At 48.9% G+C, this 23,328-nt stretch overlaps 1 protein-coding gene across 1 annotated transcript; it reads right to left on the reverse strand.

Annotated features, from left to right (window-relative positions):
- Nucleotides 1-1,586: 1,586 nt before the first annotated feature.
- On the reverse strand, nt 1,587-16,286 carry LOC131663182 (zinc finger protein 423). Its single transcript, XM_058933381.1, has 2 exons — nt 16,008-16,286; nt 1,587-13,164 (listed from the first exon to the last, which is right to left on the reverse strand). The coding sequence occupies exon 2, from the start codon at nt 13,097-13,099 to the stop codon at nt 9,596-9,598; it is 3,504 nt and encodes a 1,167-aa protein (XP_058789364.1). The 5' UTR covers nt 13,100-13,164; nt 16,008-16,286; the 3' UTR covers nt 1,587-9,595.
- Between the last annotated feature and the right edge of the window lie 7,042 nt (nt 16,287-23,328).

Below are 23,328 nucleotides of genomic sequence, written 5' to 3' on the forward strand. Positions count from 1 at the left end.
GTAAAAGCCGAGAAACAGCCACGCAGTCGGCAGAATTTTTATTTAGTCAAACGAAGTGCTCGATACACATGCCGCTGAACTGAATATGTTTCAGCTGATTCTGTCGGCGCTATCTGCAAGTTTTTTAGATTTTGAATAACAACAAGACACAATCGTCGGCAAGCGTTTATTACTGGATTTGTAGAAATTAACTTGGAGGAGCATTAGACAATTGTGGATCGGATTAAGTGTCGTGTTTATTTCAAGTATATTTGTCACTTGTTTTTTTTACATGACCAGGCAAGTATCTTTATTTGCAATAACGCGCTGTTTATTTAGTAGATATCGGAATAAAAATAGGAGTGAGGAAAATGAAGAAAGCTGAGTCCGAGTCCAAATGGCATGTTCACTTATAACCTTTCGCATATAATCCGGGGAATACCATACTGCAAGTAATTTTTATTGATATCTGTAATGCCATTCAAACGACGAGTATGTAAACGGTAAGGCATCGCTGCAATTTTTCCTTAATTTATCGTAAAATCGTAATCAACATTGATTCTTGGTTTGATTATTTTATGACACCTTGTAACATTTTTTTATTTGTCAAAGCAACAACGTTTTTTTGCGATATTGAAATTTCTAAGAGTGTCATACTTTCTGCTAATTTCGACCTTGGATATTACATTCGGTAGTGAGCCTAAAAATAAACGTTATTTCAAAGATTGTATTCGGCATTCTATATTATTTTTTACTTTCTCTTTTATTCCGAGTTTAAAAGATAAATGGTATTTGGAAAAAGGTAATTCAGTATCAAGTTCTCATGCTGATTGAAATAATTTGTGCATTTCGAGGTACTTGTAGATATCAATTAGCAGGAAAACTTGAATCCTTTGAGATCATAGATAATGATATGATAACAGTACATTCACTATGAAATCAAGAAATATTGCATTCTTGTTAAATGTTCGTATGTGCATTATGTCAAATGAATGAAAAGATTTATGAATTTACAGCATCGCTACGTAGTAAACTAATGCTTTTAATCTGGCAAAAGAATTTTTTTTTCAGAAGTGCGTTCACTTACTGAGAAAGTGAACATATTTTTCAATTATCATAACCTTTTCATGGGATATGAATTGCTCATTGTTAGTCCATGCAATGCATCCCTTGGTGTTGACTATTTTTATTGCGTTTGAACGTAAACAATGCAATCCGAATGAACAATGAGAATGAAAGATGGTTGTACATAGTTACAGATTCTATATATAAGTACATCACAGAAAATTAAGTATTGCGCTTTTTGCTGCAAGTTGTGAATTTTTTGCAAGTTTTTAATGTTCACGAGAAGCATGAGAGGCGCATGTAACGTAATATCAATGATAGAGCACAGCATTATGTTTAATCACTGAGTCACCTAGTCAAATCAATAATTGCTTATTATTAACTAAAAGATGAACGTTCAATGGTGAATAATTACATGAGTCTTTACTCGATCTACATTTCATTATATGATATTTTATTTCTCTCGATCGCGAGGATATATTAGTCTAGGATTGACCGAGAAAAACAATTGAAAGGATTAACGATATCAATCTCAGAAAAAAAGTAAAGTGTTGGAATGATGAATCATCGCATGTTTTAAAGTCTTATGGATTATAAGATTATTGAAGACGTTGAGAGGAAATAACGTAGACCTTTTTAATATTATTATTTTATTTCTTTTTAATATAGATCTCATCATACAAATGCATTGGCGACGAGCCTACTTGTACAAATGTTTTTCCATATAACTTGACGCTCGTTCGTTAAAATACAGTCGTAGATTCGTCTACTCGATGACAATAATAATGATAATGAGTCATTCGTAGCAGTTTTTAGTTGTGCCGTAGAAGACAATTTTCATTCAACAACATAATTACCAAAGAGAATTACAACATTATTGTTCCTGGGACAAAATCATTTAAATAGAAGCTTCGAGGTCTGCAGAATAGAATCGCGCTTCACGCTAACGAACAATATAATCACCGACAATTACAAGGTCCTAAAATTTATATATACTTATGGATTAATTTTGATTCGCAAGATTTTGATTTTGTTACCTTAAGTCCTATCTCTCATTTTTCCTTAATTCTCTAAACTACCCAAAAGTCAATAAAATTTCAGTTGCTTTATAATTTCATTCATGAATTTTTTATTTATCGTCCTTTTTGAGTACATAAAATTTTCATTAGCCAATGAACCAAAAAATGTCGACCATCAATTTCCATATCAATGTAAACTTGCAGATTGCACTCACTCCAGTTGTTACAATTCGAATTAATGTTTGGCATGAATGCCAAATACCTATCGTCTCTTAAGAAGTATCAGAAATAAACATTTAGGTACAATCGAGCATTGTGTAACATTTATCGTAAATCCTATAATATAAGTAAGAATATTAATTATTTTGAAAGCATTTTATTAGGAACATTCGATTTTCTCTATTATCTTTTAATAGTATTCACGTTCTTGCAGTTTACCTCGGTTTGGCCACGTATTCTACAAAAAAGAAAATTCTTCCCTCAACGTCAAGTTTAATATTTCAATATGCCTCGTCTATCACATGTTATGATTGAAATATGACAATAATTTGCTGATATCATGTAAAAACGATGGATAGAAAAATTAGATGCCCGTCGTGTGGATACAAAAGATGGCGCGCTCGTAATTGAACTTCTATTAATACGATGATTCTGGGTTGCGCGTGACGTTGGAAAAGTGTTTTTATTTTTGACTCGTCCACTTGCATGTGTATATATATACATTACACGAACGTGTTTTACGTATTCCAGTTCACCAATATGTGTATATAAATACGAATAAGACTTAAACTTTAATTCGCTATCGACGTCGCAATCACCGACTTGTTTTTTTTTTTTCTTTTTTCAGAACTCCATCCGCGTCATCGACGTTGTACTTAGTATTCACTTTGTGAGCAATTTATTTATTTACCTCACTGTATAAATATATCCTCGCAGCGCGGCACGTGCGCACTGCGGAAATTTTACATAAAATGACCCTGAATTACGAAATTTGCCCTATACGCACGAGTCAATTCCTTGAGCGCTCATCATAGTTATCCCCTTTTTATCGGTGTCTCCTTATTTTTTCTCCAAATGTCTAGCTCGATTTCAATTACCGTATCGTTATAAATATCATTCTAGGTCTTATGCAATTCTCCAAATGACTCGTGTACTTGCATCTTCGGGTTCAGATTTCGTTTTATATAATATGTATACATATAATAATGATAGTAATCTGTTCTTTCTTAAGTCAACTTTTGATTTGTGCTCCTTAAAATGTACACTTCTTACATAAATATAGTCTGCTGCTCATCTCGCTAACGCAGCATCTGCTTTATTTTAAATGCCTCAACTGCCTTAGAGTTTAATTATCATGTTTCTTGTTCGAGGCTCCATTTGTTGTGCGCAACGCGTGACGTAAATTTTCGTTATCTATAAGTCGTCGTGTATTGTAGTACAAACACTGAGATTTGGTCCGGTTTCTTTCTTTTCATTCTTTCTAACTGGGTTTATCAAATGTCATTCAAAAATCGAATAAAAACTATACGCATATATGTACTGTTCTTTCTTTCTCTTTCTCTCTGTAATTCCATGTATCTCTACGAATGTGTGACAATTTAACTATAGAAACTCATCACGAGCACAACACGAATCTATAATAATTAACGTCTCTCGCGCGTTTGATAGGAACTTTGTGGTTTGGCTATAAGTCTCGCCCTCGCTCAGAACTTTAACAAAACAAAAAAAAAAAAAAAAAAAAAAAAGACAAAAAAGAAGAAAAACAGAAACGAAGGTATAAAGCTGAACAAAGGCAAGGCTACAACAATGAATGAAAAATTCATTAAGAAGAGAAACGCTTTGGCCGAATGTCGCTCAATTCCACTGACAAATCCACGTAATTCGATTTCAACCCTCGCCGCTCGTGGCACAAAGTATACGTGCATCTGTTTATTTACCCTCGCGAGCACGAGTTTTACGACAAAAACGCTCGTTTTCATGCTCGTTTTAAAGCACGCGTGCGTAGACACACCCCAGCATCAGGGCGCACGTAGAAAAAAAAAGAGGAAAAAAAATGGTCGTCGCGTGTCGAGGTGAAAGCTAGGCGCAAAAAAAAAAGCAGTGAAAAATAGAAATCCGTTTACCCTTCCGCACGAGCGGCTAATTTCACGACGGCCGTTGTTACGCGTTTCTGCCAATGTCCCTCCCTCCTTCGGCCGGGATATCGCGTCTTTTTTCCCAATTTCCGCGCGTGTAATACGGCCGCGCGCCATCTGTTGCAGGCGCGACAATGCGCCGGTATTGTGAGGCATTTCCAAAATATTGTGTAAATCCGCGCGCGCGCGTCGCAGCTGAAAAATTCTGGGGTGAAATCCGTCGGATCCCCCTTTCGGCTATTCAGCTGGATGAAAGGGTTGCGCGCCGAGAGTTTCCACAATTTCGAGCATCCCTCCGCGCGCACGTGCTTTCTCGTCACTTTTCAGCGAATTCGCGGCCTATAATTCTTACGGAAGAGGTGAAAAAAAAAACAACAAAAAAAAAACAACCCAGCCGACGCGAAAGGGTGAGTCGCGCGCTAAAATGAAAAGCGTGTCGAAAGCCCGCGCCGCGACAAAGTGCTCGGCATTGTTCTTAAAGCAATAAAACGCGTGCAAGGGAGGCAGAGTGAGAGAGGGCTTCGCGTCTCTATAGTGGCGAAAGGGAAGGGGCCAGACCGAGCTGGCCATTACGCGCGCACGCGCGCGCGTGTGTATCGGGGCGAGGAAAAGACAGAGCTCCGGTGAAATTATCGCGAGAGACGAAATTTCCAAGCGGCGACGAGGAGTCAGCCGGGCCGAGTTTGCTCGCGCTCGCCTCGTCGTTCCTTCGCTTTGAATAGCGAGGCGCCTCCGGCCGAGCGTCGAGCATGCGGCAAGGACGGACGAGGCGCGTTATGATCGGCCGATGAACAACGTGGCGGAGGGTGGGCCACGCCGACTTTGGCTCGACGCGCGATAAATAACCGAGGAGCCTTCTCGAGTGTGCGCGAATGTTTGCGGCTAGGCTCGCTTGAGCGAAATCATATCACGTGGTCAGCTCTATCGATCGAGTACCCCCCCCCCCCCCGCCGACAGCTCCCCACAAGACAATCGACTGCGCTATTTTTAATTTATCTTCAGTTTTGCCCTCGAGCTGCGAGCGCTCGTCGCCGCTTGCGTTTCGAGATTGTTTACGGTTCCCGCGAGCCGTCGTTGCGTCACTCTCCGCGCATTTTCGATACTCGAAACGATCGGCCGACTTGGTCGGTGCGCGTCACGCTATTTGCAGAAACGTAACCGCGCGGCAAGCTATGTCGATTCGCGGCAATAATGATCGCGCGCCGATCTGGTTGACCGGCAGAAATTTGATCGCGGAGACGGTGAGGCTGGCTGACGCGTACGAGGGCCGCCGAAGAGAGTGTCGCCCGGCGCGGGTGGCAGCCCACTAATTACCACGGACAGCGAGGCACACGTACGCTCTATCAAATTTCTGCGCTCTCGGAAAGCGTGAGATATTATTGATTTTTATAGGGCGGCGGAAGGCGTTCACGGCGCGGCCGTCGGGGCGGAGGGGGTAGAGGAGGGTGCCTCGACGGACTCGGGCGTCTTTCGATCTCTCCGTCTCTCTCTACTTTTCCCCATGCGATTTCTCTTTGTATGTTTGCCGAGAAGGTGGGGGGAGATAGCGCGGTGTCATTTACCCGAACGGACGTCAGTCGGAGCCTACTGCCGAGCAATTTTTCTCGCTCTCGCGCGTACACGCGAATTCTCATCGCGGCGCGTCGACCTTCCGCGAGTCTCGTCGCCGCTCGCTGGACAAGTCTGCGGCATAAAGCGACACCCACAGCTAAAAGCCGGCTCTCCTCGTTCAGTCGTTCCCATACACTTGGCTCGCTTGCTGCGCTTGCCCACACACTTTGTACTCTGTTTCGTGCTGCGTCGCGAGCTTAATCAACTTAAAAACTTTTAAAATGAGCATGCACGCGGAACAAACACCAACGCAATGACGAAGAAAGCCAAATCGAATGCAAAATAAAGCAAATCGTATTTTTCTTACTTTTCGTTTATTACACAAAAGTCACACATAATGAGAAATCATAAAATAATCGTAGCGACAAAAAATATAGATACAAAAGCGACAACTAAAATTAAAATTAAAATTAAAATTGAAATAAATAAAGCGGACCCGAAAGTGCACATCTTTGTTTGATTGGTTGACTAGCTTTAGGTGATAGCTGATTTTGCTTTAAAGCAAGAAAACTGAGATGACTAGACGTTACCATTTGAGACAAGTCTAAGGCTAAAATTCACGCTCGCATCAGTTGCACTCGTTGCTATCAACTCCACGCGACAATGTATAATATAATATAGATTTGTCTCCTCTTTATAATACAGATTAATTTCCCTCCTCAAACGTGTACAGTGTATATATGTATATATATCATAATTTCACGCTGCTGAATAGTACATTTTTGTTGCATGTTGTTTTGATACGTCGCTCACTCTCCAATGCACAATAATAATAATAATAATAATAATAATAATAATAAATAGCGTGTATACATAGTTTATAAATATAATATCTGTCCGATTCCATATATCATATAATATATATCAATATAGCAGCTAAAAACCGTTAGGCGTTAATTTTGATTTTGCGCTCATTTGTCGATACAAAGGCAATAAATCATGCTCACGCGGTCTTTCGCGCTTCCGCGAGTCCCCGAGATTTCTGTCGCGCGCGTCATGCCAACCAAGCCGTCGACCTTAATGGTGTCATTGTGAATTGCGCGACGCGCTTTGCATGTCACTGCCATAGGGGCATCCGCACAATCGGCCCGCTGCTCGCCTTGGCCCGCAGCCCCTGTCTGCAGCAGCCGCGCGCGATTTCCACGCGCGTCCACCAACAACTTTTCCGCCCCTCGCGCTTCCTTCGCTCTCTCCGCGCGCGTGCATATGTATACGCGCCTGTGTACTTTTCTATGCGCACGTTCTCGTCCGCGCCGGCACCCCACGCGGACACACTGAATGGACGTAATGGTCGCGGAGCCCCGTGTCACTGAATTTATGTTAATGCGCGCGCGCGCGCGAGAGAGAGAGAGAGAGAGAGAGAGAGAGAGTGGAATGAATGCGGCCAGAGAGATATATATCGTGCGTATCGAGCGAATGCTAATTTCGAATTTTTGGAAAACGCCGTGTCGATTCGACTCGTGGTGGGCGCTCTTACGTCCGGCCACCCCGCCAGCCAGCGGCTCCTATAATGATTCACTGCCTAGACAAAGGTGGGGAATTTGAATACATTTGTGCGCTTAGCTTGGCATCGCATGGGGCGAAAGCCGTAGCTTTCTTCCAACTTTTTTCCCCCCTCGGACCTTCACGAATATTTGAACGCGCAACTCTCGGACCTTATGACTATTATTTGTAGCGTTCAACTTTTTCGCCTATAATCTAATGCCCGGCTAGCAGGGGAATATACGCGCGCGCAGAAAAAGAGAAAGTATGGAATTACCTGCGCCGAAGGTGAAACACGTGCGTGAACGGTTTTGTGAAAAAAAAGAAAAAAAAAGAGAAACGTCTAGTTATGGAAATTGCCCCCAGCGAGCGCCGTCGGCTGATTGAAAAATGATGGGCATTCTTAAAAAAGCATTCTATTATGCGCGCACCACCCGAGTGAAAAATCTTCAAATGCACAAACAGACGGACATCGTCGCGCGCGTCTGGCTCGAGTGTCAGGTCGTCATTCCAATTTTGGTCTGTTTTTCGTTCCTCCGCGCGCATCTCGCATAAATCACTCGCTTGTCGCGCGATACCACATTCGAATAATCCGTGAGAAAAGTTGATAATTGAGAGTCGCTCGGCGAGTGCAAAATGCCGCAATGATAAATATCTTCATCGCGGGCGACGCGTCAATGAGGGGTCAACGACTCGAGACTAAAATTAATTTTAACGATTGGCCTGAAAAGCCTCGGCGAGGGGTGGAAAAAAGGGAAATTTTTTGAAAGCTACTAGTTAGCGGCGTGCGCCCAAATCGGAAATGCGCGCGCACTAGACGTGGGACTACTATGTTTCTTTGGTCAGGTTAGGGCGAGCGGTCACTCTACCGACAGCTGCCGCTGGATTTTGAGCCGTTACCACGGCTTTTTTTTTTCGACTCTCTTCCCCTTCGTTCGCTCGATACGTCGTTTTCGAAAGGAAAAAAAAAAGGTTTTCTGGAATATTACTTTTGACAAAAAGTGTCGCCGACGGCCAGAAAGAAAAAAAAATGTTCACGCAGGACTGATTTTATTGGGGAATCCCATGTAGATTCTTTTTAGATTGCGAGGATAATCGACGCGTGCAATGAGAAAAAAAAGTTATTCAGGGATTCGAAGCAGTGACCATTACGTCCAGCTATATCTACGAACAGTATCTAACTATTTTTGATTCTCCGTTTCAAGCTGCAAGGCACAAACAACACGACTTTGCGCACGAGATTCGCGTGGACTAGATCGTAAAAAGTATCGTTTCTCTTGCTGACTAGCATTTGCAATTTCTAGATTAGCCAAACTAAGCCAAAATTTCGCAATGTTTGATAAATAAAAAGGACGTCGTTAATCTTTGGTTTCGAGGATTCTCGTGCACGCAGCAGCAGCGTGACTGTGGTTGCGCTGATTCACATGGATACTTGCTACAAAGAATTTGATTCGCTCTAATACATGTCGTTCGCTTTAAATTACTAGATAAGAGATCTGTTGGCTGTGTACATAAATACGATTGTACTTTTGATTACAAGGGCTTTTCTTTATCCTATCTCGACCCTGAGTTCACTTTGTATTCTATGCTTTGGTTTGATTATTACTATTATTTTCTTTTTCGTCTGTATTTGTCATATTGTTCCGTATCAAATGCTTTAAAAACTATATAAATATATAATACGTATAATCTCACAGTTGTGATTCGCAAAGGCATTTTGTATATTTTGATTATATTTCAGTACTGAAACAACGACAGTGAGAAGGCCTCGGTGTATTTCGTTTGTGGCGTATTACATCGTAGGTACAACGTTATCAAAACCGGCGTAAGTATGCAGAGCCGAGTGCGACGACTGGAAACGAAGAGAAAAGCGAGGTCAGTAACGAACGAACGGAGTGGGAGCAATAAAGGGACGCGTCGAGCGTTGCATCGAGGACAAGCGAGAGCGTCATGTACAAGCAATAAAGTCGCGGAGTAGCGTCGCTTCGTTAATGGGCCTCGTTCGCATGCGAGACCCGCTGAAAATAGGAACTTTGTTTCATCACCAATTTGCATTAATATACTTTGCTTCTACGAGATATAGTTAGGTATAATATATAATATGTACAAGACTGTCGCGAGAGACAACGCGGCCGCGGCCGAGTCGGGTGGAAAGGGATAGCCCGTCGAGGGAGCAGCCCGTCGCCGGCGTCGGCTCGCGTCGACGGGAAAGCGAGGGTCGGCCGGGGCGCGGGTTACCTCTTCGGCTCGACAGCCATAGGAACCAGTAACCTTCGCGTGCTACGAGTGGACCCGAGCCGTGGCTCAGGCGGGATTCAGGCTGAAGGTGATGCTGAGGCTGTTGCCGAGCCTCGCCTTCACCGGCAGAAACACCAGCGCGGGCGCGAAGCGCCTCGGGCTCTCGTCGCCGTTGCCGCAGCCGTTGTTGCCGATGGCACTCTGCTCCTCGATCATGAACGGCTGCATGATGAGCTTGTCGCCGCTGAGGCTCGTGTCCTGGGGCATGGCGTAGCTCGCCGGCACCTTGTGCTTGTTCGCCACGTCCTTGAGGGTCTTGGTGAGCTCGGCCAGGGCCGTCTCCTGCGGGTCGCCCAGGCTCTTGTGATCCTTCTTGATGTGCTTCTTGATGCGATTGAGGTTGGCCGTGGTGAAGCCGCACTGGAAGCACTTGTAGGCGCCCTGAGGCATCACGTGCACGGCGTTACTGTCGTCCTGCTTGGGCGTCTTGCTAGCCTCGAGCTCGCTCTTGGTCTGGAGGGGACTCGCCTGGCGGACGTCTTCCTTGGGCTCCGGGTAGTCGATCCTGTCCGGCTGATGGTGGTGCTGGTGCTGGTGCTGCTGTTGCTGCTGCTGCTGCTGCTGCTGCTCGCCAGCCAGACCGAAGTCGCCGAGCAGAGGGATGGGGAACTGAGACAGCAGTCCCGGGAACGGACTGGGATGTCGACTGGCCACGTGCTGGCGCAGCTGTTCGAGCTGCGAGAACGACTGGCTGCAGATCGGGCACTGGATCGCGCGCTCGCTCTCGAGGGCCGCGCTCTCCTGCTGGTGGCTGTGCGACCTCTCGTGCAGGAAGAACAGGGCCAGGATCTGCGTCGAAAAGTTGCACAGCGGCTGCGAGCAGCGGTAGGTCTGCACCGGCTGGTCGTCCGTCGAGTTGCCGAAGAAGTTAGACAGCACTTGGTTGTTTAAGGCCGCCAGGTCGGAGCGCATCTGCGGCGAGGGTTCGAACCCGTTGGGTATCCTCAGGGTGGCGCTCGGGTGGTGCTGCTTCGACGAGCCGGACGCCCGGCCGCCGGTCCTGGGCACCGTCTGCTGGTACTGCTCGATCTCGCGCCACTTGAGGTGGCCGGCCTCGCCGTGCTCGGTCTGCAGGTGCGCCTTGAGCCACTTGGGACTGCGGAACCGGCGGTTGCAGATCGGGCAAACCTCCGTGAAGTGCGTGATGTACCGGATGTTGACGTCGCCCAGCTGCTCGGGTCTCAGAGCCACGTCCTCGGCGCTCGACGAGCATTCCGAGTGGTCCTGCTTGCCGACGGAGGGCGCGCCCTCCTCCACGATGCCGTGCGTGTTCTGCTTGTGCACGCGCAGGAAGTACTTGCTACAGAGCTCCTTCTTGCAGATGTTGCAGACGACCCCGCCGATCTGGGCGCCGTTCTCGATCTCGATGCCGTGCATTTTTTGCATGTGCGTCTTCATGAAGTACTTGTTGCACAGCTCCTTGTTGCAGATCTCGCAGTAGCTCGAGGTGGGCGTGATGCTTGCCACGGGCTTGCGCTCCGGCGGCTGAGAGCTGCCCGACTTGGGGGTGGCGGGCGCAGGGGACGCGAGCTGCGGCGTCGAGCTCGTCGGCGTGGACGGCTGGTGGTCCTCGGCCACGTGCCTCCTCAGAGCCTCCTGACTCGGGTACTCCTTCTCGCAGAGGGCGCAACTGGTCGAGCTGCTCGCGCCGCCGCCGGGCGAGGACTTGTCCCGCGACGCGGGCTGCGACGGCGAGGACAGGTTCTCCGGGACGACCTTGTGCTCCAGTACCATGTGGCTGCGCAGAGCGTCCGGGCAGTCGTAGTCTTTTCCGCAGAGCGCGCACGAGGCGGCCTTGTTGGACTCCAGGTTGTTCAGTTGCAGTATCATGGTCTGCAGCTTTTGCAGGTCCTCGGAAATGGAGTCGCTGCGGTCCGCGGCTTCGGCCTCTTGCTCCAGCTTGGGCGACAGCTGTCCCGCTGGCGCTGCGCCGTCGTGGATCTTCTCCATGTGCAGGTTGTGGAGCTCTTGCGTCTGGAATCGTATGCCGCAAGATTTGCAGGAGCACTCGTCGGCGCGATCTTCCGACTCGGACCCGTTGCCGACGCTGTCCACGATGAGGTTCAGAGGGCTGGTCTGCACTTGGTGCCACGAGGCTGCCGAGCCCGGCGCTGGCGCCGACTTGTCGTCCGGAATGAAGATGCCGTGCCTCTTCAGCTTGTGAGTACGAAGGAAGTACTTGTTGCAGTACTCCTTGCAGCAGAGCTCGCAGAACGCCTCGGGATTCATGACGCCGATGCGCCGCAGCCGGTCGCCGTTGACCAGAGAGTCCTTGAGTTGAGGCGCGGACGCAGGCGACACCGTGGAGGCTCCCGGCGTCGAGGGGTAGGACGCCTCGTCCTGGTCTATGCTGATTTCCTGCTTGAAGAGCGACTCGATGCCGGCGGGGCTCTGCCTCTCCTCCTCGCCCGATGACGACGGCAGCGACATGGGGATCGACGACGTTGCCGGCGAGTCGACTTCTCTGTTCTGACTGAAGTGGATCTTGCGCTGGTGCTTCCTCAGCGAGTCTTCGTTCTTGAAGCGCTTCGGGCACAGGTCGCAGGCCAGCGCCAGCTGCTGCTGCTGCATCTGCACGCCGTTGTTCTCGATCCTGTGCGGCTGATTCACGCTGGCCGTCAAGTTGGCTATGGGGCTGGTCGCGATGAAGGGACTGGAGGGCGCGCCGTCGTTGCTACCCTGACCCGACTGGCTGGCCGGGGGATCGCTGTAGATGCCGTGCTTGTTGGCCTTGTGCGTCTTCAGAAAGTACTTGTTGCAGAACTCCTTGTTACAGAGCTCGCAGTAGGCGTCGAGGTTGAATATCTTTGGCGGCTGCAGCTGGCCCATGGCCGCTCTCTGGATCTGCGCGGGGTCGGGCACGGGAAAGCCGGCGATCGGCAGGAACTGCGCGAAGTGCGAGGGGAACGAGGGCATCGCCGAGAAGTGGTTGTTGTTTCTCGCCGCGGCGGCCTGCTGCTGTTGTGGCTGCTGCTGCTGCTGCTGCTGCTGCTGCTGCAGTTGTCCCCAGGCGGTCGCGGCAAAGTTCCTAATACTCACGCCCGACAAGTTGACCGGACTGATCGGTTGCTCGGGACTCGACTCGCGCTGCTGCGCGAAAGCGCCCTGGTGGTCGCACTCGAGATGAAGCTCGAGCGCCGCGCGGCTATCGGAAAACTGGCTGCACAGCTGGCAGCGAAACTCGTTGTTGAGGTTCTCGTCTTTGAGCGTGGGCGGCTTCGAGTGCGTGCTGCTCGTCGGCGGACTCGGCGTCGGCTTACCTTCGTCGGTCGCGGCGTCCTCTTCGGACTCGTCGCCGCATTCCGCGCTGGCGAGGCTCAGCGAGGTGGAGAACTTGACGGGGGTCGACTGCTTGCGGCGCTTCTTCGGCAGGCCGTCCGCGTCGGAGCCGGCGCCGGGGAACGGGCGACGCAGGCAGCGCCCGCCGCCGGCGCGCTCCTCGCCGCTCGAGCCCTCGCTATCGATCTCCGTCGACTCGGCCGCCAGGCAGGTCTCCTGCGACGACGACATCCTTTCGCTTCGGCTTCCGACTCCTTCCGCTCTGCCCTTGCCTTCTCCGCTCACTTTCTCCTTCTCTGCACAGAAAATCACCAGTCGCACTGCCTCAGTCACAACGAACTTTATCAACTGCGAAAGCAGCTATCTATTCGAGCCGACTGCTCGATCTCGTCGATTCGAACGCTCATTTGGATGACTGATGGGCACTGTGGCATATGAACAGCTTCGTGAGTCAATAATTTTAATGGGGTGAAATAGCCAGCTTTTCGTTCGATGAAACAGAGTGAAAGAGCATTGTCAAATAAGTAATGTCAATGCAATAGATATTTGTCAAATGATTCTGTGATTTTCATACGTTGCAGATGAAATATGATTTCGATATTTTTTACAAATCAAGTTCATATCAGATTATTGCAAATTCTATTAATATTTCTGGTACATAATGTCAAACACTTATAGATGCATACTGCATTGCGTAGTCAGCGATACTTTCGTACACTTTTCCGCTACTTTAAGATTGCAATATAAAATCGTAAAGGCATATATATTTTAACGCGTCATCCGTCTATCTTTCAATTGATCATTCGGTAATTAAATGGAATAAAAGGCGACTAAATAAATTCTCTTATTCGATATTCGTGTATTTATTTCTCGCGCTGAATAAATATCGTATGTTGCTTTTCACGACCTGCAATAATTTGCTATGATATATTGTAGTCACATACGAGTAAAAATCGACGTTACAAAGAACAGGCAGACAGTAATGTATACAATGAATCAATTATCACAAATTTAAATAATATTTTCATGTAAATCATTTTCTTCTGAATTATTAGTGCGAATGATTATACGTGAATAATGCTCAATCAGATAACGTAAAAATATTTTAATTCTGCACAAAAGAGGCTTCCCAATGTATTTGAGTTTGAGCGCCGCGACACGCGCAGCGCGGCGTTGCCACATTGCACCCCGTAAATTGCGTAGGATTTTTCATACGGTATAATTGTAACAATAGTGTGGTTCGTATTTTATAAAATTGATATCGGTTCTTCGGACTATAATCTAGTTCTGCCGAGGTTTTGAGGCGAATGGCATGTACACTTTTTCCGGGTTGACGACGCCATTGCGCCCACGATAGCCCGCATTGAAAGTTGAATGTTTTATTAACGATAACTCACGAGCTAGACGGCAAGTCGATCCCGGAATCAATATGAAAACTAGTTTAGCTCTCGCCGAAATGTCGAAGCCGGTGAATTTGTCGACCGATAACCGTGGTCTATTTGGAGCGAAGACAAACGACTCGCGTCACCGTCGCAATAACTTTACAATCGCAAATACGAAAGTTCGCTTGCTGCGCAGTCGTATTTAATCGATAGCGAGCTCGTTCTCCACAAATGAAGCATACATTCATCGAGTGCAGATAAGTGCAAATTGTCGACGTTCCGTCGTGGGTGTAGGCGCCGAGGATAAAGCGATCGCAATATCTGGAAAGTTTGCTGCGAGCCGGGAAATTCATAAATTTGCCCGCGACAACTGAGTGCTCGGCCTGTCCGCCAGTCTAATATCACTATTGCTTTTAATAAGAATCGTAAATAGAGTTTCGCTCCGATCTATATAAATAAAGTGGATTAGAGGCGAGCGTAGTTTAAGAAATTGGCAAAAGTTGGAAAAGAAACGGGAAGGCGTGAGCAGGAGATGGAAGGGGGCGTGAAGGAGGACATCGGCCAGTCGTAGCGACGGCAGCAGAGTCCTCGCTTGGGGGAAAATTTAATAATTTTTCGGCCATATAATCGTATCGCTCCGTCTCTCTTTCTCAGCGGCCTCGCCTTCTCAATCCCTTCGAGAGCCGGCATATCGATTTTCTGCTTTCGGCGTTTCGAGTGATCGCGTTGGAAATTCTCTCTCTCTCTCTCTCTCTTTGCTCTTGCGACTACAAAAGGAATCCGATACTTTACTAATGAATCTCATCGGTGCGCATGAAAGAGCGAGAGGGAGAGAGCGAGAGAGCGAGAGAGGGCGGCGGCAGTGCGCATGACAGGCTTAATTCGGAACGTTATAATGATTTTACTAGCTGCGAAAATGAAGTAGGTGCGTAGGGTGGACCGGCGGCGACGGCGCCTAACGAGACGAGCGCGCGAGCGCTCGTTTGGGGAGGAAAGAAAAACGAAAGTTGTCGATCGGAACGCCCGCGCGCGCACGTATACGCAGTACGCACACCCGCTCGCCCAGACGGCGTAGCTTTGACGTGGGGTCGTGAGTCATGCGTACGCCCTCGCTTTTGGGGACGATTTGGAGAAAATTGAGAATACGCGTTTTCCGCTAGCTTTCGTCGCTCCTCGACCGGTGCACCCCGCCCCGGGCCGCTCGCTGCTCGAGCACTTCCCGGGAGCTCATTAGGTGCCTGCCCGTCACTCGCGCGGAGGCGTGATCGAGCGACACCGGCCGCGATTCGCGCACAACCACCTCGCATCCGCGCCGCCACGCGCTTTTAAATTACGACCGGCCCCCGGCGGCTGAACTATGTTTCCAGGCCTCTCTTTCAAGGGGCGAGGGGGCACGCCGAATTGTTCTGTTTTACGATTTCCAATTCCGGCTTTTACGGCCTTTCATTATGTTTTATGCAGAGCTCTCTCATTTCATTACTCGACGAAAGCCTCCGAGCCGCCAGCACTCGGTATGATTTTATAAAAAGTAATTCTCCGTGTACTGTCGCGTAGAACGTGAGAACGAGAACGAAGTCACATGACAATTAGCTATACACCGTTCGAACTGATAAGCCACAACTAAGACAACATGAAACAGGGGGAGCAGACTGTTCGCGCTCAGCGGCAAAGCGGATCTTTGAAAAAGCGACAGAGACCAAGTTGGCCGTCTCGGCAAGTGCAGAGCACCGGGTGCGACAAAATAACGACCAGCTTACCCCGTTGTTGTTACCTGGCGAAGAATAGCTCGGCAGAGCCGGGACACTGGGGAGGACGTCGCGCACGCGACGACAGCACGAAGCGGCACGGATCATCTGACGTCCGTCACTTGCTGTTCCATGGTCGTGGCTGGTGCTCGAGTGCGCGGTCAGCGCCCGACGGGGCTCATGCTGGCGCGGGAGCGCGCGGCGACGGCCCGCTCGGGGGCCGGCAGTAGGGCAGCGTCGCGAGGCGCGCGCGCCGGCGGCCACTCGGGTGTACAGCCGCTGCGGGCCGAGTCGGCGGACTCTCGAGAGGAGGCGGCAAGTCACTTTCACTCGGGACGGCGGCCGCGCGGCGCCGGCGCGTGCGCCGCGGCGAGCAAGGGCGGCACGTGGCAGAGCGCCGCGGGGACGAGCAACAAACACGCGCACCTCTCTCGCTGTCTCGCGCGCCCCTCGTGCGCGACTTGGCCTCGGCGCGACTCGCTCCTCAGGTGCAACACGACGGCGCGGAGCTGCTAGGCGCGCGCGAGCTCGTGTCGATCTGTCATGTAGCCATGCTCGGCGCTGGGAGCGAGCCTGGCGCGCGAGGCTCCTCGGCAGCCCCCCTCCCCCCGCCGCCGCCACCGACAGCGCCGCCGAACTTTCGTGCTCTCTGGCCCCGCGCGCCCATGCATTTTTCACGAGCCCCGCGCGCCGCCTCGCCGCTTTTTGGGGAGACTGTCCATCCGCCACAGATCTATATATATATTTTTCAATTTTCCCTCTCTCTCGCGCGCGCTAATACAAATAGCCTGAATGTTTGATGGAAATTGCGCCTGACCGCGCCTGCCATAGGAATAATGACCGCATCAAAGTTCAACGTCGTATTTTATTTGTCTTCGGCGCTATTTCGGAATCGAGCAAGTTATGACGCGCTCGAGGGAGGCAGGGCCGAGGAGAGCCGTCGGTTGAAAGTTCGGGAGGGAAAGCGTACTCCCCTTGCAACTCGACAATCGAACTGGAGTGTTTAGACAACGAGAACTCGAACTCCCCCATCGGTCGTCGGGGCAGCCGTGGGTTTCCGGGAAAATCCGCCGATTCATCATCGATTCGAGCGCTCGCCGGCCGCCCGCTGCACGATTGTGCGACACGAGGAGCCGCGGCGACGATCGAGAGGGTTGCGCGCGCTCGCGCAACCGAGCGCCAGCCGCACAGCCGGGGAATAAAGAAAGAGCGAGATTGGATTAGGGAGCTACAACGGGCCGCCCGTATATGTGTTGCCAAAATCCTGAAAAACCCGTCTCTCGACGCGGACTCTGACAGCCGATGAATGGACCACTCGGATTATACCTGCCGAGAGAGCAGCCCTTTATTGCGCGGCGCGATCCGAGCCACGCGTAACTCGAGAGTTTTCTCCGTGAAACGCGCCCATTTCACGGATCTCTTTCGATTTTCGCCCTCGCGCGCCACGCAAATCATAGTGTTTAAATTTACAACTCGCAACTGCCGGAGAGAACGACGCCAATTGCCATTTTCGAACGTCCATCCGGTCCGCTATTTCAGCATCAAATATTCAAACTCGTTTCGAGCTGTTCGTGTCGCTCGTGAAAGAAGAGAGCTACAGTCTACGGTATACCTGAAGCGTATATATATGACATGTCTGCAGCGACGACGACGTTAATGAAATAGAGAAAGAGAGAGAGAGAGAGAGAAAGAGCGACGTTCGGGAAATAAAACTCTTATTAGTCGTAATTGAACGTCAATATAGGCAGCGGTTTCCACCCTCGCGCGCACTGAAAGGCATAATCGGAACTGTGACCTAAAAATTGAACTTGCCCCACTCCACCCCTCGTGGGATTTCAATTACTCGCCCCATTCACGCGCCGGGTACTCGGCTTTCAAACACCGACAAAAAATTAAAACACACTTGTTGGCGCATTGTGCGCGCGATTTAATAACGAAAACACGCGTAGAGCCGAGCGACGAGCGTACATGTATATACGTATATAGAAGAACGTCAGGTTGGGGACGCCGTGAAAAGTGAAAGTCCCGAGAGTTTTTGGAGGGCTTCGATCCTCGAATCGAGATTACATCGAGCGTTGCCATAGTTTCAAATATGGCGCTTCATCCAAGCGAAATAGCCCGTGCTTGCGAGGAGGAAGAAGCAGAAGAAGACGGGGGCGGGGGCAGCCGAATCAAATTTTTACCCCTCGCTCGCTCCTTTTCTTTCAGACCTTCTAACGGAAAGCATGGCGAGCCGAGAGAGAGAGAGAGAGAGAGAGAGAGAGAGAGAGAGAGAGAGAGAGAGAGAGAAAGAGAGAGGACGTGTGGCGATGATATTTGTCTTGTTTACGAGGGCAAGAGCGCTGTTTTGCCAGCCAGTCAGCCGGCTTGGCCGATCAATAGGCCTCACTCGCTCTCGCTCTCTCTCTCGACTCGGAGAAATCTCCTGTACGCATGCACCAGCCGAGGGGGGCCACTTTAACAGCCCGAGCCCAAGGAAACTTTTCGTTTGCTCCAAGTTGAAAGCTGCCGCGCGGAGATCGATACTTGCGTCTCCGACGCTGTCCACCGGCCGACTCCTTAAAGCGTACGCGCGCGATCGTTGATTCTTTTTCGCCGGGTGCGAATCTCGCCCGAATCGGGGGCCGCTACGCAACGGACCCGCGAGCCCCGTGCCGCGCTCCAACGCGAATAACACGCCTGATACGGCCGTGACTTGACTGCAGTTTCAGTCGATAAAACTGGTACACAGCGGCGTCTGCCCTGTGACACGGCAAGTGCCACCTGAAAAACAAATATTCGGCTTCGAACAACTAGACCCACTCCCGGGATCCCACTTTTCAACCTCGAAGTAGCTCGCCTCGCGCGATATGGCTATCTGAAGCGGCCTGAGAAAATTCATGGCGCGCGCTCGAACGCACGTGTAACGCCAGGCCGAAGGGGTGGGAGGCGATGCGAAGCTGCGCACCGAGCGCCGACATGCAAACGAGACAGCCGCTCCCGGTCTTTTCCGCCAGTTCTTCTGCGAGACTCCGTTCGCGCGCGCGCGCGCGCGCTTCTTTTCCTCGCAACGCGGCTGGCGCAGCCTGGGTGCGTTATATCTGCGAATATCGCCGCTACGACGATCGCAGATGCGCCCGGCAAACGCAAAAGCGCACGGAGATTGCTGCGCTCCTACGTGCTCCTAACTCGTGCGGTATTTATTCGCTTACCTGACGACCACGACAAAGACAAGTACAAAGTGCGCTAGCTCGTGCGTCAATCAAAACATCTTTCCTTGCGGCTCGCAGCAAAACTTTTCGCCGCCGGAAGATGAAACAGGTCACTCGCGCGTGTTTGCCGTCGACAAGTGCATCACAAAGAGAGAAACAAAGGGAAAACGAACAAAAAAACACACACACACACATAAACCAAAAGAGAAAGAGAAACGAACGACGTGTAAAATACAAGAGAGCGAGTCACTTACGATTGTTTTGGCCATCATGCCACCATAGCGGCCATACTTGATATGAGAAAGTATCCCCTCACATTGTGTCCACCAGGCCATCCACTAATTCCCCCCCTCGCCCCTTCGCCGCCAACGCCGCGCTGATTCAACCCCCTCTCGAGCGACTGTACCCTCCCTACTCCGACTCGCACGAACAAAAACACACGCACGCACACAGAGCGCCTGACCGTATCGCCGCCACACTACTGACGGAATCAGAGGCTTTTAAACTGGGCTTTTCATATTTTTCTACTCGACCGTTCCACCTACCAATCGCGCATTAATTATTAATACGACAACATTGTACGGTTGTACCGCTGATCGATATGCCCATTCGCGATAACACGACGTCGGGTCGGGATCCCAACTGTACTGGAACGGCGTACAACGCGCGACTTTGCCTCGCGGATTCGCCGCATGAATAAGAAACAAGTCGCGTGCAGTCGGGTTTTATCTTGTAAAACTTGACACACGCGAGCTTGCGGCGGCTTGTAAATAATCGAGCCGACAGTTTTGTCAGGATGAGAGAGAGAGAGAGAGAGAGAGAGAGAGAGAGACAGCGCGCGCGCGGGCGAGTCGGGTGTCGTTGAACTACCTCTATCCTTCGATCGATCGTACTCTCGCTTTCTCTCCGGTTTTCACTGCGACCGCTCGTAAGCTGCAATCGTTAACTTTGATAAGTGGAACCCCCCCCACCCACCCCCATCCGTAAAAATAGACCAACCACCTGTCTCACGTTCTTTCTCGTATTGCGGGGGTGGCCGCTACTACTACGAACTACAGCTACTATGCAATACGCTGCCCCGATCCTTAATTGGCCGCTTTTAAACGCGCAATTATATAGGCGAAAAAAGTGCCGGAAGAGAAAGCTACTGTATACTCGTGGTCTGTAATTTTTTTCAGCTTTTTTTTTTGTTTCGGTTCGACTTCACTGAAAGCTAAGCAAATTTGCGGGTACAATGTTGCCGCGCAATATCGCATTTCTATCGTTGAGATTTATTCCACCAGCTTGTGTCAGATCAAGTTGCGAAGGCAAAGCTTAATTTCACTTTTCATTACTTCGAGATTTGTCTGGTAATGCATAATTATTAGAGAATGAGCTGCGCATATTACCTTTATCGTTCAGATACTCGGCCACGTAATTGTTCGTTTCCAATACTCCCAGCGCAATGTGCGACTTTTCTGCACGCTCGACCAACAGCGTACACTCAAAATCACACCTTCCACCCGTATAAAAAAATACGGTACGATACATGCTCAGGAAAGAGATTCGCGATTCGTGCGGTGTTTACGCCCGAGCCAGGCGAGGGGGTTATGTACTATCGCGTCAGCAAAAGTATATACATCTTGATATGCGTTATTCTCTTGGCCCACTTTTCTGAAAGCGAGTTGTTAACTGGATTTGACATGTAACTAACTTTACGAACGTGCAGGAAACAAAAACTGCTATCCAATTAAATGCCAGAAGTTTGGAAACTTTGATTTGTGATATCGTGCTGAAGATTCGTGCAGTTAATTATATCCCATTGTATTTATCCTCACATGTTAGCTTGAAATCCTATTGGAAGTGCGAAGTACCCTGGTCAATCGTTGGTCAATCAACCACGCTACACGTAAAGGATTCATCGAGAGCGTCTAAAGCCGTTATTGCAACGTCGTTATTTTCGAGAGAACTTTGAAAAGAATTATAAGTGAAGCTGTTAATAGCACATTAAAATAATGTCACTTTATTAAAAAAAAGAAAAAAAAAGACTTTTGAAGAAACTTCAATAAAATTAGTTACCCGTAAAAATCTTATATTTCTACCAAAAACTTGACAGTTTTTATTGACCTTCTCAACTGATTGAACTTTCGGTTATTAATTTAATTTAAAGGATCACAGCGTCCCACATTTGACCGATGATTGCAAAATTGCGTGACACTCAACTGAGCATCAATTTTCTCGCCAAATCTCGATATTTTCAAAGTAACGAAAACTACTGGTAATTGCAAAAGCTCGTGGACTTCATGGTATAGGCTCTTCTAAGAGGTTCGCCAAACCTACCACGCGCATTACTGCTTTATTGTATATTTTATTTGGTTTTTATATTCGGTCGGCAGGTATATCATTGAAAAAGTTGCGTCGATAATAATATTATAATTATGTTCCTTACATTTGGTTGTAGCACAAGTGTGACACAAGTAATGGACTTGCCTAACATTGTTTCAAATGTTGGCCCGTTGGATGAGCGATTACTCTAATCGTTCTGAAACGTTGTCATAATTGTATTCTATCGACTAATATAATGCTACCGCTGCTCATTATGTATTGAATAGCATTGCTAATGTTACACTGTCCTTACTTGTATTTTTCTTTTATTTTTTTTTTTGCGTCATACTTTGTTTCTTTTACCGTATTTCATTTGGATAATGCACGTGAAATGGGAAATTGGCGAGCTTATCAAATCTATTGATTTAATTCACAAGGAGATCGCAAGGGAGAAATGATTACAGTGAGCTAAGTTTTCGTAGCATGTCGGAACGAGAAGCTCGTCTTGAAATTGCCCCTGAGCTGAAGATCGTCTTCGCATTATGGCCGCGGTCAGCAGTCCAGATCTCGCGCCGGCGCCTACTTTCAAGAAAAAAAACGTGGCCGCCAGAAGAATAACAAAGAGAGACAGAGCCAGCACACTCCTACAGGAGCTTTTCACCCAAAACGAGGGAGAGATCTGACCGACGCGATCGAAGCTTTGGCTTCCTTACCCTGATTCAGAAAAGTCGCAATTCCCCCGCGGCAGCGCAGTGTTTTTGGTCAGGTTTTCGCGCGCTTTCCTTTTCGGAGGAAAAGTCCGAAGGGGACGGAGTTTGGCGCAGTCGGCAGAGGGGTGAGCAACGACCCGAAGGGGAGGCGCAGCGCGAGCGAGGCGACGGAGGCGGGGGCCGAGAAGAAGATTTCTCTCTCTTTTATTCTCGTACTCCGCGTCACTCGGAATTTTTCGGAGTCGGCCGAGGGCGGCCACTAATTCGAGGGCGCTCACTCGCTCCTTGAGAATTTGTCGCGCTCGCGTGCGGTCCGTCTTCCAGAGGAGGAGATATTTATTTTGAGGTTTGCTCCCGCTGATGGGGCATCATTTTTCAGCGAGCGCCGCGCGCGCAACGAAACTATCCATAATGCATGTTCCCACACGCCGAGGAGAAAGGGAATGCTTTGTGTACACTCAGTCCGAGACATTTTCTATAAATTATTTGCGCTTAATGATACCGGGGAAATCGTCCGCTTGCCTTTGCGCGCGCAACACACACACACCTACTCGCGCGCGGCGCGCACGCACACGATAAATCGGAACTTTTTTTTTTCCGCCTTGCTCCTTTAGGCGAGAGCAGTTTCGGTTTTACAGTGAGCCGCGGAAACGCAATAGAGTCGTTACGGGAAACAAACATAATTATGATTGATGTTAAATTTAAATAATTTTCTACTGCCCCGCGGCGATCCTGCACCCTTTACTCCACTGACATCCGAATTAATTTGCTATTTCCTTTCCTATAAGTACACTTCTTTACACCATTCCGCTCGTCATGAGTAACCGACCAATCGATTTCATTCACTCAAACGAGCCCGTAATTGCTTCTCGCAGTTTAAAATTGATCGAGTGTCACGGGAAAGGGCGGTGCCGACGCTGATTCTTTTCTTCTTTCTTCCACTTGGTGATCGTTCCCAAGCAGAGAGTCGTCGTTCTAGGCTCCGAGAGAATTGGTTATCTCTTTTATGCAAAATTCCAGAATTACAGGTCGAAAAGTGCGACGAATTTGACGAAGAGCACTGACGATCGGCCGTGAATTTAGGGCGCTCCGCTGATATATACATTGCACGATAAATCATTCGATAAA

This window comes from Phymastichus coffea, unplaced genomic scaffold (genome assembly GCF_024137745.1).
Source record: "Phymastichus coffea isolate CEN01 unplaced genomic scaffold, Cenicafe_Pcof_1.1 PCOF00031, whole genome shotgun sequence".
In the NCBI taxonomy this organism is placed as follows: Eukaryota; Metazoa; Arthropoda; class Insecta; order Hymenoptera; family Eulophidae; genus Phymastichus; species Phymastichus coffea.

Bases quoted from the DNA above. Each gene is read 5' to 3' on its own strand.
- LOC131663182 (XM_058933381.1), bottom strand. From the start codon at position 13,099: ATGTCGTCGTCGCAGGAGACCTGCCTGGCGGCCGAGTCGACGGAGATC.